Source organism: Mustelus asterias, chromosome 25 (assembly GCF_964213995.1).
Source record: "Mustelus asterias chromosome 25, sMusAst1.hap1.1, whole genome shotgun sequence".
NCBI lineage: Eukaryota > Metazoa > Chordata > Chondrichthyes > Carcharhiniformes > Triakidae > Mustelus > Mustelus asterias.
Genome location: NC_135825.1, coordinates 49,250,710 through 49,271,833, shown reverse-complemented (window position 1 = coordinate 49,271,833; position 21,124 = coordinate 49,250,710). Strand labels below are relative to the sequence as shown.

Genomic DNA, 21,124 nt, shown 5'->3' with positions numbered 1-21,124 from the left:
TACTTTCAGCAGCAAATGCAGACCAAAATGAGACTCTGATTGTACTCTTTCAGACTCACCAAAAACTGGGAACATCTAAACAGCCATGCCAACAAGAGATGAAGCAAGAAAATCTTAAAATCTGTCCCTTTTCAATATTCTCTTGTCTAAATTCTGTTTTAAAAATGGACCATTGCTGGCTGGATATAATGGCTGCAGCTGGTCACATGTTGATAGTTCTAACCACCACTCAAGGCTGGCCTTCAGAAAGTCTCTGGGACAAAGAACAGAATCCTGCCAGACCAAGCCATTGATATTGACTTGGACTCATTGGACACTCCACTGACGTGAATTTACAGCAATAACTTCTTTGATTTTAAAAGTGGAAGGAAATTAATTTTTATTTTTGAAACTGAGACTCAAACATACTGAATGGCAGCATATGCATTTTGTTGATTGTGGAGTAGTTGCTCCTGCACTGGACTGGCTCATCCTGTCCTGCACGGCAATGTCGTCACTGGCTGATTAGCAAGTTCCACGTTTGCTCGCCTCAAGACTCACATTGCAATACTGATCATCTTTACCATCATTCTGACAAGAGGTAAGCTTGGATTTCAATTCAGCATTTATTCATACAAGTTAAAAAGTAGTGATCGATCTGCGTATTTTTGCGGCTTCTGCCTTTGCCTTCTGAAGGCGAGGGTGAGTGGGGTCGGGGGGGGAAGCATGAGGATCGGGGGGGAGGGGGGGGGGAGCATAAATGAAGGTGAGTGTGGGCCTCTACTGTTAATCTGCCTCTTGTTACAAGAAGAATGCACTGAACTATAATTCCACATAATCAAACAAGACCCATATACAGTATCAAGCTCTCTTCAAAAGCTTGCAATATGGAAAACATTGTAAGGGAAGCCATACATGCACAACCTCTCCACTGTGCAGAACATTCCTTCCAGTAGACCCCACATGATCAGGCAATTTCTAATACTTAGGAATTTCCTTCATTAGGATGGGTTATTAATGTTTCCATTCAATTATTAACAGTTTTTCCTCCATTAATTGCATGAACAACTTGCAATTAAGTCACTTTGTGCATCCTTATTAATTATCATAGCATTCATATTTTTATCTGAACTGGGAACTGTAACAAAATGTCAAAGAATTGAAAGGCAGTTTTATATGTGCCAGCTCAGTTTGTAAAGTTTAACCTGTTGGCTTGAGAAAAAGCACTTCTTCCATTTACAGTAAAGCTTATATTGGTCTGGCACGTGTTTACCAGGCTCTCTTCCAAAACTTGGATAATGATTTATGCATTTACAAGACTGCGTGCAATTCTATGAAGCTGTATTTCAAGCAGTTGATATGAAGTGGGGAATAGCCTGGGGAAATCCCTTCAGCGCAGAACAAGGATTTTTTTGGCATTCTTGGAAATTACTCATGCAACATTCTGCCACAATCCCATGGGATTCCCCTTCTAACTTGAGGATTACCAGAGAACCTGTCACCACTTCACAACAGCTTTCTGAAATGAATGCCAATGGAACTCAGTTGAATAACCTTGCAAACTCAGAATTTTTCAAAAATTAAACGAAGAGCCTTAGCCACTCTGGTCTTATGTCAGCTGATTTCGACCGAGGAGTAACGTAATCAAGTTTCATCACTCCTGTGTTATGTGAATGAAAATAAAAGAAGCTGGAGCATTCTTGCTTCAAGGCGTGTATATATACTGTGGACATTGGTTGTGGCTAATATTAGGCTTGACTGTGGCAGCCTGCAAAGCTGCTGACAGACACTACCCAGATTCACATGAAAATAGACACTTGGGTGAAGAACTGGTGGGGCAGATCTGCTAAGCAGATTCAGGAAAAGGAACCTAGAAAAATTGTTCATGTTTATATGGAACAAAAATACAAGGAAGTATTTTTAATGGGACAAGGAAAAAAATGAAATTAATTCCTTAATATTTAGCCGAGAATCTCAAGTCTGATCCCCCCATTTCACAGCTAATCTGCGACCCAACTCCATATACCCATCTTTGTGTATCTATTAATACCTTTCATTAAAGTCTATCAACATGAGTTTTAAAGTTTACAATTTATCTAATATCGATTGCCATTTCTGGAAGAGAGTTCCAAACTTCTACTCTTTGTGCATAGAAATGTTTCCTAATTTCACTCTTGAAAGGTCTGACTCTAATTTTTAAATTCTCTCAACACCCCAACCACAGGAAATATTTTCTCTCCATCTACTCTGTTCACCAAGAAACTTTCTAAATTCCAGGAATACATTCCTAAATTGAGATCTCTCCTCATAATTGTATCCTTGGATCCAGTAAGTTCTGGTAAATCTACACTGCATTGACTCCAATGCCAATATGTCCCATTAAGGTGTGGTGCCCAAAACTGCTAAAAGTGTTCAAGGTGTGGTCTAATCAGGTTTTTGTATAACTGAAACATAACTTCCATCTCCATATATATTCTAGTCTTCTAATTTTAGCAATTTTAAGTTTAGCATTTCAACAGTTTTGATTATTTTCTTGACTTGTAAATGATGTTTTACTGATCCACATTCCTGCATCTCAAAGTCTCTTTGGAACTCCACTATTTCGAGCTCGTCACCATTTAGAAAGGACTATTATTCTTGGGTCCAAAGTGGATGACCTGATATTTCCTAAATCCACTTGCCACAGTTTTGACCACATAATCTATCAATATCACTTTGTGATTTTAAGTTTCCATCTGTATTGCCTACAATGCCACCCACTGTGTCATTGGCAAATGTGGATGTGCGGTTCTCTATTGCATCAGCCAACTCATTAACAAGTGAATGTTTGAGGCTCCAACGCAGATCTTTGAGAGCCCCACTAGGTACATCCTGTCAATTCCCTAACTAGGTTAATAATTCACCTTCAATAATGAACTTCCATTTGATCTAACAGCCTTTTATGAGGAACTTGTTCAAATGTCTTCAGTAAGTCCATATAAAAATCATCCAGACATTTCGGTCTACTATTTTATTCACCTTCTCAGAAAATCCAATCAAGGTCATCAGGCATAACCTACCCCTCACAAATCCACGCTGGTTCTCTCTGATCAACTGAAAATTTTCAAGGGATTCAGTCACTTTTCCTTGATTTCCACTTTTCTTGAATAAGATTCCATCCCTAATAAAAACTTTGCCAACAATGACTGGCATATATACACTACACAAGCTTGTGGCTAAAAGTTTTAGCTCCATCAAGCTTTTTGTAAGCAAGTTAAACATCTTGTCTTTCACAACCTGTGGGAAAACAGATGTCTCTACAATATGTTATGATATCACAATGAACAAGGAGACGGGAGTTCAACACAAATAAAACACAATTAATCTACTGATGACTCCCAAGGAGGCTATTCATTTACAAGTTAATCTCTGAAAATTCTTCACAGTACTATAATCATCCAATTATGTGTTCATTAAATTTATTAATATCACAACATGTTGTTGCAACATTCAAAAAAAAACATGATTTGATAGTATGAAATACTGAAGAACAGGTGAAGCTGCTTGACAACTGAGAAAACACAACTCAAACTCAGCAACAGGACTGGAATCTCTCATCTGCCTGAATGTGAACTTGTCACAACCCAAGTGTTGAGCTTTCTTACAAGAATGCAATTACATGATTCAATCCTTCCATATAAAATAAACTTTAGTATGTCTAGTGCATCAGAACTTAAAAAACATAATACATCAAACTCTTTTATATCAACAAGGTGCTGATGGAAGCATACTTAGATGAAGGAGCCAAACAGCATGCACGGCATGATAGTTTCACGTGCACAACAGTCAGCATGCAATAGCAACACTATTGTAGATTTTCCCACCCAAACATTGACATCGAATTCACAGTGCATAAGGAGGCCATTTAGCCTATGGAGCCTGCACTGACAACAATCCCACCAGAGTCCTATTCCTGTAACCCTATATATTTACCCTCCTAATCTCCCTGACACTGAGGGGCAATTTAGCATGGCCAGTCCACCTAACCTGCACATCTTTGGACTGTGGGAGGAAACCGGAGCACCAAGAGGAAACCCACACAGGCACGGGGAGAATGTGCAAACTCCACAGTCACCCGAGCCGGAATTGAACCCGGGTCCCTGGCGCTGTGAGGCAGCAATGCCAACCACTGTGCCACCCCATCCATCCCATAACCGTGAAAATAAGCATACACAAGCCTAAACTTGCAATACTCCAAATTCCATAAAACTAATCTGGCACTCAATGAAAGTCATGTGGAACAGTGTAGGTTTCTTGTCCAAGAATCATGATACTGAAGTGTCCTTCCTTAGCCTTCCATGCACAATAGAATAATCTATTCTAGATGGCTGCTGTACAAAAACATCCTTGTTCTTCCTTTACACTTGGCATGCTGGACTCTCTTCAAACAGTGACTTACATAATTACTCTATTACCGGGAGTGGGGAATCTGCACAAATTACACATGACAACGGCAATAATTGCATGTGTGCAATTACTTGAATGTAATTTCTCTGTCCAGATACTGGACCTTTCATAACGGCGTGGGAGCCTCGGTAGAAGGCAGCACCAGAAAAATCACATCACTCGTGTAGGGACAGACTGAATGTCCAATACTGAAGCTGAATGGTTTTTTTAAAAGTTGACGCTGATAGTTACCACTGGCTAAGGGGGATAACTATTTGGACATGTTTTCTGTGAAAAGTACTTATCTGTTTGGGTTATTTCCAAGCAGAAATAACTGAGTCACATTCAACTCATTCACTCAGCTGCAAAACCAATACAGAACAAACCATATCAAAGTTTTCAGGTGACGAGAATTGAAAATAGGTAAAACTTCAGGAACACACAAGACAGGTTGGTGAAGTGGACAAACAAGGCAGGTGCAAGAGCTGTGAAGGAAAACTGAGGATGTGCAATAAAATAACTTACAGGAACAGAAAAACCTGGGGTGATGTATACAAATACGCATTAGGCAACAATGAAAGTGGTAAGGCAACTTGATAAGGCTGCTAAGCATATGGGGTCCATGACATTATAAAAAGATTATAGAGCACAAAAGCAAGGAAGTTACGTGAAACCTCCATAAATCAATGATTAGGCCTCAGTTGGAAGGCCTGCGCTCAATTCGTAGCACCACACTAAATCAAAGGATGTATTGGAGGGAAGATTTACAAGAATTACATCAAGAATGAGGGACTTCAGTTGTGTGGAAAAATTTAATTGAGGCATTTAATATCGAGGCATGGGGAAATGGTGGCACAGTGGTAGTATCACTGCACTTATAATCCAGAGGCCCAGGCTAATGCTCTGCGCAGATGGGTTCAGATGTCACCATGGTGGAGTTTAAATTCGGGTTAATAAAAATCTGGAATTGCAAGCTGGTCTCAGTAATGGTGACCAGGAAACTATCATTCATTGTTGTAAAAATCCAAAAGGTTCACTAACACCTTTTAATGAAGGAAATCAGTCATCCTTATCTGATCTGGCCAACATGACTCTAGATCCACAGTAGTGTTTGATTCTTAACTGCCCTCTGCATCGGCTTCGCAAGCCACTCAGTTCAAGGATAGTTGGGGATGAGCAACAAACACTGGCTTTACCAATGACACCCACATCCCATGTGACAAAAAAAAGAATATTTTGAAGGGTCTTGATAGATTTTCCCATGCATAGTAAATGGATATGTATTTAAAAAGCAGAAAAATGCAGGGCTATGGGGGAAGAGCAGGGGAGTGGGACTCATTGGATAGCTCTTTCAAAGAGCTGGTACAGGCTCGTTGCTCTTCCCCCATAGCCCTGCATTTTTCTCCTTTTTAAACACATATCCATTTCTCCTTTGAAAGCTATGATTTAGTCTTTTCAGGCAATGTAAACCAGATCATCATTTGCTGTGTAAACTACCTTAAATTTCTATTCCCTGGTTACCAACCCTCCAGTGGAACTATGTATGGGAAAATCTATCAAAACCCTTAAAAATATTATTTTTTGCCTCCTCCTTTGTTGTACAATTCCATCATAAAGATAGTGAAACATGGGTGCATACTGCAGTAATCACTGCCACAGAAAATATTGCAGCATCTCAACTTTGTCTATAATTGCTGTCACTGTGAAACTATTGCAGTACATTAACCATCTGGTGGCATTGGAAATCGTCCAACCTGTTCAGATGACCAGCACACACATTTTAACAGTTAAACTTAACTGAAAGAAGCCAAATTACTTTGTAGCCTAACTGATGTTTTAGTGTGCCAATTTTAATATGGTGAAGGGTGAGCCACAATGCAAAATCCCAGCATTAAGGAAAACTTGCAACTTGCAACAATATTCTAGTTGGGGTGGTACTGACATTGCTCCTCTCCTCCCTCTCAACTTCCAGCTTCCGCAGGTGCTTCTCAAGCTCCAAGTGTCAGTTCCCATTCGGTCTCTCTACCTCTCATGTGAGATAAGGGACACATAGGGGAGAGGAGAGAAATTTCTGTACAGTTTAATCCAGAATACAGCCACACTCCAGAGTGTTGGTGGGCAACCAGGACCAGGATGATTAATGTGACCCATCAGGGATCAAGTGCAGCCCACACAGTTGCCAGATTCCTCTGGTTTCCACCCCTGTAGCTCTTTTCTTACCAGTATGATTGAACTGATACGCACATAGAGCAAGCACACACGAAGTGAGATGCATGCTGATTGCAGTTAACATTTACAGTGACAGCAGTGCCCAATCTAGCGCAAATACTTATTTTGTTTTTAATCACTTGAAGCTGATAGCTCTACTAATATATGAATAAGCATTAAACACTAGCCATATAATACTGTGCTACCAGAGCAGGTCAAAGGCTAGGAATCCTGCAGCGAATAACTCACCTCCAGACTCTCCACCTTCCACATGGCAAAAGTCAGGAGTATGATAGAATACTCTCCACTTGTCTGGTTTGCAAGTTCTTAAACTCCTATCCTCTCAAACAGTAGATTTCAAGTGAGATTGCTATTCATAATGACCTAATGCCATTTGCCTCAACAAGCCCTTTGGAAGATGCTACAAGAGGGAAGAGGTAGGCCTATTTAAAGGGGAACCACCCAGCTTGGGCAAAAGACCAAAACAGTGGAAGAAGATTGAAGGATTGGGGTGAGGAATTAAGAGAAGATTACACCTCAGAGAAGAATTTAAAGACATGATAGAGGCAAGGGATGTAGAAGAGGTAAAGATAAAGTAAGTTTTTTTTTAAAAAGGGGGAAAAATGGTAATAGAAGCATTTGGAGAGCCAGTGCAAATGCAAGTGGACAAGGGAAAGCTCAAATTACATAGGCTTGGTTATAAAAATTAGGATACATAAAAATCTGACAATATACAGAAATAGGGGCTCACAGGAAGGAGGGGTTCATTAAATTGGTACAAACATCTAAAAATAATTCAGCCAAAATGCCATCTTCAAATATTTCTTGAAGGTGAGGTGGCTGTGCTGATCAAGTTTATGTAAACATTTTCCGTTAATACTAATGTCTTAAACAACCTTTATCTTTGACCTATTAAACAAAAGGCAATACAACTGCTGAAATGCCGGTTGCTACTTAGAATATTTAATCTTGAAACCAGATAGAACTCCAATTAGCAAGGTTAATGGAGAGAAATGGATGATGTTCAGGTGAATCTTACTGCTGCACACAGTGCCATTCATAATTAATAGCACAAAATAACCCAATATAGACTAGTGAAGAATGGCATAAGGGGAAAGGATTTTTTGTTCATTACCCTTACCATTTTTGTAAAAAATCTTTGTTATCAGTCATTTTTCCTGCAAGGAGGGGGAAGAGGTGGGGCATGAGGTGGGACATAGCCCACTGCAATTGTCTAGCTTGAAGAAAAGGAATGCTCACTTTGTCGAGGTCCCAGAGCTATGACATCCAAATCAAAATCCAAAAAGCCTCTTGGGCACAGGGAATGGTGCTAATCTCGGAATGCAATAATTCTGACATTTGACTCTTTCATTGATCTCCCACCCTCAAATAATTGTCAGGAATCATGGTCAAATACCAATCATCAATAGCTTTATCATTCAGAATGATACACCTTTTCAAAATTTGAGACACCGAAAGAACCACAAAACCAAACCCTTCAAATGCTTGTAGACGTTAAAATGGACAGATACAGATCAAAGACAATTTTCAGGCTGTACGCAAGAACTGGATTGTCCGGCAGTAACTAGTTGTTCTCAGATGTTTGTTTTGCTTATTAAAATCTACAGTATGCCACTGGCATTCCTGTTTCAAACCATTTGGAGCTTGCTGTCTCAGGTTCTTACTAGTGCAAACTATCAGATTGGGATCTTATTGGAGAAAGCCAAAACAATTTCACTTTTCTGCTGTGCACCAACTCTCCAAGAAGCACCAAAGAATTATACAAGAACACACACTTAGTCAAAATAAAATGCAGCTTCTTTTGTCAATATTAACTTCTTGTAAACTTACCAGTAACTAATCGGATAACAGCAACCGACATTCATCTTAACATATTTAGTGTACAATTGATGTAGGCAGTTAACTTTTGCTACTTGAATAAATAATATTCACCATGACTTTTTTAAAAACACATACATCAACAGTGGCACTCTCCTGCTCAATTGGCCAGTTACTGAGATTAACTCAGTTACAAGTATATTTTCCTCTTAAATAGAATTTACAAATGTTTGCATCACAGTAAATCCACAAAGCTGTTCAGCTAAGGGGAGAAGGGTCCCTCTTTACCCAAGACAAGAATTCGGATTGCATTGCAACCAAATGCCCTCTATACAGTGCTACAACTATAGAAACCCTGAATTCAGTGACACAGCCACAACACAAATGAGGCAATATTAGAAAATTGCCTCAGGAATTGGCACTTATGCCGCATAAGGTTTGTCACTGGCTCCAGGTTTGTACTGCTTTATTTAAATTGGTGTCTTGTGCAAGGTCTGCCACAAGATAACAATCATCACAGTTTTTAAGCAAATGTAAAAACTGCAGTTATGTTTACAATTATTCCAAATCTGCCTAAATCGGCTTCGCAATATAAATGGGTAGGTTTGAGTACAAGTGGTTTTTGATTTCTCCCCCAGGATGTAGGTAATATAGGCATGAAAAATTATCCAACCCCCAGTTGCCTCAAGGTGGTTATAGATCTTCATGATAGACTTACTAGCATTAAAAGTTAACCATGTGAAGACAGATGGAGCTTGTAACAACAACCAAACAGCCTCCATTATCATTTTTTTCCCAGATTTGGCATTATTAATAAATTTAACTTACCATGGTGGAATCTGAACACAAACTGGAGTTGCTAAGTTCAGTACATATCAAAATTATGTAGATTGACAAAAAAAATCAAAATTTAAAAATTGCAACATAAGAATTTTAGATCAAAAATTTAATTTAAGTCCTCAACTACTGACAAACCAACCAAGCACTGTACTGGTTAGTTCACAGGATAGATTTCCAGGGCAGGGACTCAAAGGCTCAACTTAAAATAGAATAGAATCCCTACAGTGCAAAAGGAGGCCATTCAGCCCATCGAGCCTGCAGCGACAACTATCCCATCTATCCCTATAACCCTGCATATTAATCCTGCTGCTCCCCCTGACACCAAGGGGCAATTTAGGATGGCCAATCCACCTAATCCTCACATCTTTGGAGAATTTGTTAAAGAATTTATGAAAGTTAACATAGCTTTGTAATGACAACACAATAATCTAGGATAAATAATCAAGTTGTCAAACATATAAAAGCTGCACTGTACAACTGGCCTCAAGATAAAGGTAGAATTCCAAAACTGACCGGAGTAATGGATCTAACCTTTCTTGAAACCATGTTTTCCACACAAATCAAAAACTGCATGTAGAAATTTGAGGTACTAAGGATCAGGATTTTGATTTTATCTAGAAATTGTGACAAAATACGCTAAAGGAAGTATAGGACCACTGTAGGTAAATGAACAACAGAAGGATGAACGATGAATGGGATATGGTTCAAGTTAGGATACAAAAGTTCCATTCTCAGTGTTGCCAAATCTTGAGCCCTGTCTGCCAGTGGTCTAAAACTCCTCCTCCAGTATTGCTGAACTCCAGAACTTTCACACTGCAACTGTCTTCAGAACTTCTCAGTGCTACCAATTTGCAGTTTTTAACCCCAACATTCCCCATGCTGTAAACACTCTTAAAATGCCCACACCAGTGCTGTCATAGGCTCATCCAGGATATCAAACACTGACCTCCCATAATTTTAGTAAAGGAATTTCTGTGCTGCCAACCCTAGAATCAACCCTATCTAATGCTCTTAAACCTCAGAAATCTTGAAATAAACCAAAATTTCTAAAGATTTTCAGCACTTTTATTGGTATAAACCCTGCTGCAAAGCAGAATATTCCTGAACTCATTCAGCAATTAAAGGCAAATTCTATTTTCCTAATATTTTGAATCTGTTGAATATATTTTGTTTACGCTTGTGCTTAGGTTTTCTCAGAAGAGTCATAGCATGGAATCCTTAATTAGGTGCAAAACGTGGAATCCTTACATTTTGCCATGGATGATGACAGATGAAGATTTAGCTAGATTTACACAAGATTTTCTGTATTACCTTGCTACGGCAACTGTATAACATAATCAAGCTGCTTTACCTCTTTCCAAGGATAAAGATGCTCATCTAATTGGGAAGAGAATGAAAGAATATTTATTCCTACTGCATTTAGACAATTGTATTTACTTAAGTAGGAGGAAGCATCTTTCTGACAAGCACATTCTGAGTACTCAGCTTTATATACAAAAGTAAAAACTGACTGAACACAGCCATTATCACATTACTATTTGTGGGACCTTGCTGAGCTAAAGTTTACACAGGACATGCACAGAAAATAGAAACTAGAGAAGGCGTCAAGCTTGCTCCGTCATTCGTTATGATCTTGGCCGATCATCAAATTCAATTGTCTGATCTCACCTTCCCATCATATCCCTTGATCCCTTTACTATGTTTCCTAAATGTTCATTCTTTAGAACGAACAGAGTGAAAGCTACTATAAAAATTAGTCTTTGATAAAGTAGTTGCCATTGCACAATATAAAGCATAACCCTGAATTTTTTGGCCCAATTTATTAATTCTACATTATAGTTGGCAATTTATAAACAAATTCTCTTTTTTCAAATGCACAGTGAAAGACATATGAAATGTGTTTTGCAGTTAGTCACTTGCTGTATAACCTACGTCAAGGTGACTGAAGAGAACAAACAGGTGGTTGAAGTTGACAAAAATACAACTTGTGTTCCTTGGTTAGATTTGCTGAGATGAAGTAATAAAGTTCATATCAAATTTATTCTTCTATTTTGATATGAGTGTAACCTTTACCCCGTGCATATTCCCGATTCATATGTGATACATTCGCAATCTTTGCATGCGCAGCCGCCTGCAAGGTTTTCTTTACACACCTTAATACACTCCATCACATGCTCAAATACACTTTTGAGACAGTAGTCTAACCCACGAGTTGGAAATCCATGAATGGGTTCTCCATTACTATCCATTGCAAGCCTGTTGGATTCATTTTGGGCCCTTACCATTTGATCACCCTGCAAGCTTAACATAGAAAGTGCACTGCTATCCTGCAGGACAATAGCTCTCCTGATCAGATCACGGTTTTCTGAGCATCGCCAAAGCTTGCAAATGGGCCACTGGTTGCCATTTCCAGACCTCCCAAAGCCATATACATCTTTCCCAGCAGCATATATGAACCTCTTCAATTAGGTTTTGATTGAGCACAGGATTGCAAGGGTATAAAATAAAGTGACAAGTTATATCTTGTGTGATTATGATCCCTGTCTCATCACTGGACCTAAATAGCTGCACACAGGACTACCATAGATCCAGAATTCCTTTCCTAAATATTCCACCACCTATGTCCTCTTGTTTATGGAGGCCTGCATTAAACCCAGCTCTTTGATCAAGTTTTTAGTCATCCTGTCTAATTTTGTCTCTATACTTGGACTCATTCAACATTAAATACGCCATAAGGATTAAGAATGTAATTGCACTAGAGAGGGTGCAGAGAAGATGAACTAGGATGTTGCCAGGCTTTAAAAAATTGCAGCTACAGGATTGGATAGGCTGGGATTGTTCTCCTCAAGACAGAGGAGGCAGAGGGGATATTTGATTGAGATATACAAAAGTGTGGGGGAGATTTGATTGAGATATATAAAATTGAAGGGCCTGGATGGAGTGGATGAGAAAAGCCTATTTATCAGTGGAGAGGTCATTGACCAGGGGCTTAGGTTTAAAGTGATGAGGAGGAGGAGGAGGAGGAATCTAGTTTTCACCAGGAGTGTGACAGGAGACTGGAAGTCACTGTCTGAAAGGGAGGAGCCGAGGAAACAAAACCCTCAACTCATTTAAAATGTCTGGATATGCACCTCAAGTGCCATAACCTGTAGAACCAAGAGCAGGAAAGTTGCCTTGTTTTTTTGACTGATGCAGACATGGGCCAAGTGGTCTCTTTCTGTGCCATAAACATTCTATGATTCAATATAAAGCAAGCTATTTTGTTAATTTAAATTTTATCAGATTGTTAATTTTTTTATGCCTTCATGCCATCAGTAACAAGAAATTCAGAAAAATTGAGGGACATTAATTTCTTGTCTGAATCTGTTGAGTCTTTATAGTTTCAGGTAAGTTGACAGAGTTAAAACTATGATTTGCTTTAAGACTTAAACAGAGGGGTGCGATACCACAACAATACAAACAAAAGCTGTTATCCTATAGTTCATAATATACTACTCAATCTAACATGACATTGCACAAGTCTTGCAAAGCTCTCAATATTCCCAACAAATGTGGTGACTAACACAAACTGGTATTCTAGTATAGAATCATAGAATGGTTACACCACAGAGGAAAGCCACTTCAAGTCTGTGTCGCTTCTCTGCAAGAGCAAATTAGCTCATCCCAATCCTTTGTCTTTTTCCTGTATATCTGTAATCTGCCACATTTCCTACGTTACAACAGTGACCACATTTCAAAGTGCTTCTTCATTGGCTGTAAAACATTTTTGGACATCCTAGGATTACGAAATGTGCTATATATATCCAAGTTATTTTTCTTCTCTTTCTCCCTTGTTTTCTGGTGAGAAATGCAACTTTTTTTCCAGTTAAAAACATTCCACTAAGTTTGTAAATGTCATTCCAGGGACACATTCTTCACTGGGAAAAAAGTCCATGAAAAGCAGACATTAAATTGATTCAAGTGTTTTAGAGATATACTTTATTCAAACATATGAACGAACTATCGTTTTAGAGTGTGCCAAATGCAATTATATGGTTAACACTCCAAATAATCTTCCCAAGCAACAAAGTACAATTTACAAATCAGCATATTGTTCAATAGCCATTCTACATACAAAATTAACACACTGGATTACAATGCGAGATTTGTAATACAGACACAGACCTCACCTCTGGGACCCTGAACTTAAGATGTGGAGATGCCGGCTTTGGACTGGGGTAAACACAGTAAGAAGTTTAACAACACCAGGTTAAAGTCCAACAGGTTTATTTGGTAGCAAAAGCCACACAAGCTTTCGGAGCTCCAAGCCCCTTCTTCAGGTGAGTGGGAATTCTGTCCACAAACAGGGCATATAAAGACACAGACTCAATTTACATGAATAATGGTTGGAATGCCAATACTTATGTGAATAATGGTTGGAATGCGAATACTTCGCATTCCAACCATTATTCATGTAAATTGAGTCTGTGTCTTTATATGCCCTGTTTGTGAACAGAATTCCCACTCACCTGAAGAAGGGGCTTGGTGCTCCGAAAGCTTGTGTGGCTTTTGCTACCAAATAAACCTGTTGGACTTTAACCTGGTGTTGTTAAACTTCTTACCCTGAACTTAAACCAGAGATGTTTTCTCAGACCATTTTAACTAGTCCTTCAATTGGCTTATAATAAATGCCAATGCAGTCAAGAGTTTGGTCTCAAATATGGTAATTTGTGGCACTATTTAGAATTCACAAACAAATTAAAAGCAAATTGTCACAAGAGTAGTCTGGGACGGAGCATTTTCATTTGCAAGAATAATGGCCTAAGACACACCATAAATAGCCAGGTTCTGCCAAACATACAAGGTCATTCAGTACTACTGTTAATTCATTTCTATCACATGAATGAAAAAGAATTTCTGCAACAGCCTCAAATAGAAATACAATTTTCAATGTACTGCAGATCCATAATTTCCCTCCATTAAACAGAGAGATTACCAGGGTACAAAAAAAATTACTGAATGGCTTCAAAATGGAGTTCAGAAAATTGAAGTATAATGCCAATATAAAATGAAAATAAGGTGAAATTATAACTTGTAACACAGACATTAACTGGGATCTATGCCCGATGATCAATGGATACCAGAAAAATACTGAGTGTAGAACACCAGGATGCCATCAGTGAAGAATGGAGGCAACCAAAGCATCAAGTTCCAAAAAAATTTAAATCAACCTAAAATTGCCATAGGCTGAGGGTTGTTAAGCAATCGTAGGACAAAAAGACAAAGCTGCCAATGGGAACTGGAAGGCAAATTAGTATCCTATATATTTTAGTGAACACAATATTCAGCGGTTAGTAGGGCAGTAATTGTCGAAGTAAGCAACATCAGTTCAGTGTTTTGTAAGAAGAATTATAAGTATCAAATCTTATTGAGTAAAAGGCTCCAAAACTGGTTAAGATAAAGCAAAATACTCCAGAAAGCATAGACTATTTAAATTGAGACTTTTTATGAATGCATAATTAAAATTCTCAGCACAATAGGCAGAAACAAAACACTGGGCATTAGAAACCTGAAATAAAAACAGAAATCCTGGACATACTTAGATCAGACTTGTTGAGTGGTTCCAATATCTCCTGCTTTTATTTCTAGATTAAGCACTGTTCAAATTACATTCAATTCAACTTTAGTTATAATTCCCTTGGATCAGAAGGCAGCCTTTTTCTCAGTCTCTTAATAGGATTTTAGGATGTAATGAAATCTGAGCACGTCAAAATACTTTGGAATGGTGAACTAGAGAAACATGCTGATCTTTGATGATTGTGTACTTTCTGCAGAGTAGCTTATTCAAAACCCAAATTTCCATTGATGTGATGTTGTTAGGCTGCTCATCTAACATTCAGTCTTGTATAAGCCTATATTTGTTCCAAGTGCTTGCGATAGAATTATCTTAGCCTTTATGCGGATGTCTTGTTCCACAAGACAAAAGCCTGGAGCTGAAAGGTTCTTTCACTATGCATCTCTGCCAAGTTACAACAGCCAAAAAATGGCAGAAGTTCAGAAACAATCCTGACTAAATATATATCCAGATGAATATACATCATGGCTGAGGCACCAGGAATACATAATAAATTTCATCTACTTAGCAATGAGTTAGAGGATACTCATCGAAAACTATTGTCTTACACATATTTAATACGATGGGCACTTCCGAGAGCACAGCATTTATAAATCGTTTGAAATATAGCTACTTTCAGCTGGATTGTTTGGACATACTTAAGGCCCCAACAACATACATGTAGTATCGAGTGAGTTTTTGTCAGGGAGGGAGATTTGATAAAGAAAACTCAAAACTCTATTTTTGTGTGGTAAACTATCCAAAAAAATCTGTACTCTTTTTTAAAAATGCACTGAATAGCACTTAAATTGTAAGCAATAGATAAAACTCAGTTAGTAGTCAAAGATTAAGATATATAATTCACACAGTATAAATTTATATTTTATGATTGAGAGTCAGCACCACTCTATCCTTTGCCAATTGAGGGATCTTTCAAGCTTACTACTTAGTTTGGTCATGACTATTCTGTTGTTTCAACTGGCAACTATCACAAGAGAGAATCGACGCACAATATTTTAATACCCTGCAGGAGACACAACATGCACATAATTTGGCACATAACCATTAGATCTTACAGAACTTGACAGCTTTGTGCCTGAGCAGATATTAATTTTAAATAATTTAAAATCAAGTAGATTAGGTTTCCTACAAATTTAGAATGGACCATTTAAAGTTCAAGATTATGCAATGCAATTCAGTACTTGCAATGTGTCTGGTTCTATCTATACTTGACCTGTACTGCATGATGGTAGTGGTTACAACTTCTGCCTCACAGCGCCAGGGACCCTGGTTCGATCTCCGGCTCGGGTCACTATTTGTGCAGAGTCTGCACATTCTCCCAGTGTCTGCGTCGGTTTCCTCCAGGTGCTCCAGTTTCCTCCCACAGTCGGATAGACATGCTGGTTAGGTGCGTTGGCCATGCTAAATTCTCCCTCAGTGTACCCAAACAGATGCCGCAGTGTGGCAACTAGGGGATTTTCACAGTAACTTCATTGCAGTGTTAATGTAAGCCTACTTGTGACACTAATAAAAAAACGTTTTTTTTTTAAAAAAACTAAGCGCTTCATGCAAATTGGAAAAGCTCAATTTCCCAGCAACACTTACATTTTTAAACAGATGGAAACTATGCTCTCAAAAGCTCATTGGTTCTGTCCAAAAATTGCTCATATATCGCAAGCTTACATCAATAAACTGCAATTCATTTATTTCACTTATTTTATGGGGTTGATAAAATTATTTAAATGCATTGCATTAGCATCAAATTTTAGGTTCCAGTCAGAAAACAACACTATAAAATGCTAATTCAACAAAGGACATATATATGGAATGTCTTGAAAGCAAACAATTTTCTCCTGTCCAATGTAATGCCGAGGTTAAAATTAGGACCTGGCTCTAGCATGGCATGAAATTACAATAAAATTATAACTGCAAGTTAAGTAAAAGTGCTTTAGGGTTATGCATTAAATGATAATTCTATGTCTTGCAGCTTCCTCCGTTTATTTAGAAATGCATACAATTGAGGGGATATGCACAGGAAAGCATTGTGATTTACGGAAGCATTTTGCTTTCAATCTATACCTCACCCCCTTCCCTTACTCATCCTTAAATGTCATGACTTGCCCCTCTTAGAATTGGCTCTAAAAACCAGCCAAATTAAAACTCAGGATGAACACATTGCACAATTCTACCACGCTTTAAATTTTTAATCCAATTTCAATAAATAGAAGTCCAAATCCTAGGAGATAGTTATTCTGCCAATTTTCACCAATGTTCAATGCCTGCAACTATCCTCTCCTCCTATTTTCAACTTTGTAGGTATTTCTGTACTTTTACAAATATTTAATGCCCTACCACTGAATTTTAAATGATACTTTGCTTCATTATTTGACATTCATTCAATTTTGTTCACCACTGCTACTGTCCATATAATGTAAAAGAAAAGGACATGTGCTGAGTTAACTGTGCAGAGGTGCAAATTTATTGGCAACGCTGAGAAGCATTCAAATTGCTTTAGTCAAATATGAAACTGCCACTCCAAAGTACAAATTGTTGCTGTCACCAGATGTCGAGAACCTCAGCCCGACTGTACGGGTCAACAACATGCCCTTCTAATCACGAGTTTGTTCAAACCTTCCCAACTATTCTGCTGATTTTGCAGCCAGGAATTAAATTCATTAAACTGCTTGTTCTCTGGTATTATGAATTATCATGCAATACGAACAGAGCAGATTCTATAGCACTGGCTGCTTTGAGAGAGTTTTCAGTATTTCAAGCATTTCTACCACATGGGCATAATATAAGCCTCAAACTGGACTTACTGGCAGCAACATTAAATATTCCTGAAGTAGCTACTCCATCACCTCACACCATCCATGATGTTACTGAGGAGCTAGGTTGCTCTAAACCCATGTGGGAAAATGGGTGAACACTTTTTAGAAACAGCCCATCTGAGTTCTAAATTTACATTGCAGTGTCTTGTTCCATCTCACTAGGAGCAATTGGAATCAAAAGCAGATGATTAGTCGATGTCAATACCAAAAATATTGTACCTTTTACTCCCTCCAGTCTCAACACTCCCTGCAGGGAGGAGGTGCTATATTTCCTAAGAATTCTAAGCTCCATCAAAGGCTCATTAAGGTGGATCAGTCAAATGTTGAAACAGAATGAATTCCATGGCGGACTATTTGATAAGAGCAATAAACAGCTTCTGCCCTTTGAGGTAATAACCAAACATTTAAGAAAAGCAGAGTCATAACTGTACAAAAGGCAGCCATTTGACCATCTTTGTAGACGAGTTCAGTCAGGCCCCTCTGTCTCTACAGCCGCACAAATTTCTCTCAGCGCCCATCTAATTTCCTTTTGAAATCGTTACCTCTGCTTCTACCATCTTTGTAAGCAACAAGTTCCAAGTCATTACCACTTGCTGCATTAAAAAAAATCTTCCTCCGGTCCCTCTTGTATTTACAAGGATAGCACCAGAAATGCGGTATACATTTCAGGAAAGGATCAACAATATGGGTCTCCTCTTTTTAAAGGACTGAGGGGTGAACTACCAGAGGTCTTTAAAGTTATGAAAGATTTGATAAAGTAGATACCAAGAGACTGTTTTCTCTTGTGGAAAATTGCATAACTAAAGGCCATTGACATAAGGAATCCAATCTGGAATTCAAAAGAAACTTTTTCCCCCAAAAAATGGTGAGAATGTGGAAGTGGCTGAACTTAAGGGTACAGAATGATGCATTTATGGGAAAACTAAGCAAGCATACAAGAGGGAAGGGAATAGATGGTTACAATGGTAGAGGCCTCGAGTGGAGTATTAATATCTACTTGGTTGAATGGCCTCTCTCTGCTCTATATCCTAGGTAATGCTATCCTATATAATTCTTCCAAATCAGTTCACCAAAACTCTTGCAACAAGCATTTTTTTAAACTAGAAAATTGAGCTTACCTGTGCTCCTTGTGTTCCAATAACTGGCAGTCCCGACATGTCAGTTTATCACACGTCTCACAGAAAAGTTTCAACTGTTCTTGTTTATGGACAGGACAAAACACAGGCCGTTGGCTGGGTGCTCCCACTGCCTCTATAATTCAAGAGATTGAATTTAGAAATAATAAACAGTTTTCAAAATGAGTGCAGATCTTAAAATTAGTGAAGGTCATATGTATGCAAATCCTTGGCATTTTCTCAGGTTGAATTTGTTCACATGAATGTTGAGTTGCATGCAACTTTTACCTGCCCTACTTGACAGAAAATAGCCATCGGCCCAGAGAGCAAAGATAATTTCAATCACATTAACAATTAGTGAAACAGTTGTGTCTTTATTTTTAAGATCCAAACCACCAGTTATCGCATATTCATGTGTAGATAACACGGACTATAGATTGGACAACCCACTAGTATCCAATAGTTCAGTGTTCCAAGTTTTTGCTTTGCATCCTTTCCCTTCATCCCAACCATGACTATTACCTTTACTTCTTTTGACTGTGAAACAACGAACGGTTGGGAAAAGTCAACACCTGCAGCAATCAGTTCATCTCAACGAGTTCTGTTTTTACACAATGAGATATTCCATTTAGCAACTTGCTACCTCATTACAAGTCTAGTATTTGTTTAAAACTTGTAAATGCAAGATCATATGCTCTGCCAACATAACTGTTTCAAATCATATTTCTATATTTTATATGGATTTTGGAGTTGTACTTAGGCCAACACCAGTGATTTTAAAAGGGGCTTTTGGTGAATTATCCCCAAAGAGAATACATATTTGTACTATTAAGTGTGCTGCGCTCATCCATTTCAGTGCTCAAGTGGTGTGCATCTTTTTAAGGATCAAAATCATTAAAATGACTAATTTTGAACAAGTGCAAACCCATTTCACTAATTTGACTGATAGACATCAGGGTGGAGGGCAGGAGCGATGACTTCAAAAATACGTCATTAAGAGTGTTTATCAGTCTACCTTGTGTTAGGAATAAATACACACAAGAGGACATGCAGGCTTTATGTTAGTCATTTAGCACAATGAGGAATCTCACTATTATGGTTGCTGATTTGCACAACCATGCCGAGATAGCAATGTAGGTAAACTCTTGATCATCAGAAAGATGTGGTTGTATAGGAGTGCGAGGTAATACTGAATGCAAAGAAATAGAATTCTGACCAGAAATTTGGAACAGTAAACTACTTTAACTCGGGAGGCAATGCAAGGCAGTTCAGGAGAGGCATGATCTGCTTTACAGGAAATAGTTGAGTGACTAACAAGAAAAACACGTTAGAAAAGGCAAAAGTTATAAAATGGTGGAGCCACTTTATGTTCATTTTTTGAAAAAAAAACTTTTCTAACACTAATAAATAGTTAATGTTGGCAAATAAACTCAACAAGACAAATCTGCTTATAGCCTGAAGGATCAGTTTCATAAGTTAAATCTCAAACGATTACACAGTATAAAGAAAAGCTCTGGCTCACAAGCTATGGCTCACTAACAGTATCTCTCCAAACAGTATCTAGGACACAACAATCCAGAAGTCAGTTCAGCTCACTTGAGTAAAAGAAGGTGGTGGCTTCCTGCAAACTCAGTGTAATCAGAAGCCATTATGGTTGGGAATAAAACATGCTTTGAAACGGTATGACTGCAGGTAGTACGAACTCAACTCTGTAGACAAGTACAATGGTGGACAGCAACCAGGTACTGTTTCTTTACATCACCGCAGTGAAAAGAATGTTTAACTTTACAGTTCGAAGCAGAGTTATTTGCTAGAATTTTGTTAAGAGCTACACCCTCAAGCAACAAAGACAACTCATTAATTTTGCAAACTACAGTACCAGAGTAATGGAACATTGATTTATAGTTTTATTTTGGTCTTTCCACTCAGTATGGATACTGGATATCTCCTCCCTTGTTTCCACTTAGAAATCAAGGAGGCGTTGAATCTCAGATCTATCAAAATTCAATTCAACAGACAATACAGAGACATGACTGTGGTGAGCAAGGGCAGTTTAAGTGGGCCAAATAATTACTACTTTTCTTCCTTGAATACACTCCTTAAAAACATACTTCTTTGACAATGTTTTGAGTTATTTGTCCCAATATCTTATATTGCTGTGTCGAATTCTGTTTGATAATGCTCCTGTGAACAACCTTGGAAAGTTTCATCCAGTTGTTTTATAACTGCTTTAATGGCTGTATGAGACTGACATTATGTAAATTCTAAGAATATTAGTTTCATTAGGTTTTTAT

At 38.2% G+C, this 21,124-nt stretch overlaps 1 protein-coding gene across 5 annotated transcripts in view; it reads right to left on the bottom strand.

Annotated features, from left to right (window-relative positions):
- The window catches only part of trim33 (tripartite motif containing 33), a 167,380-nt gene that overhangs the window by 62,702 nt on the left and 83,554 nt on the right, over positions 1–21,124 (bottom strand). For all 5 annotated transcript variants that reach the window (XM_078197760.1, XM_078197762.1, XM_078197763.1 and 2 more), the window contains exon 4: positions 18,834–18,966. In XM_078197760.1, the coding sequence (XP_078053886.1) occupies positions 18,834–18,966 (133 nt within the window). The remainder of the gene's footprint in view (positions 1–18,833; positions 18,967–21,124) is intronic.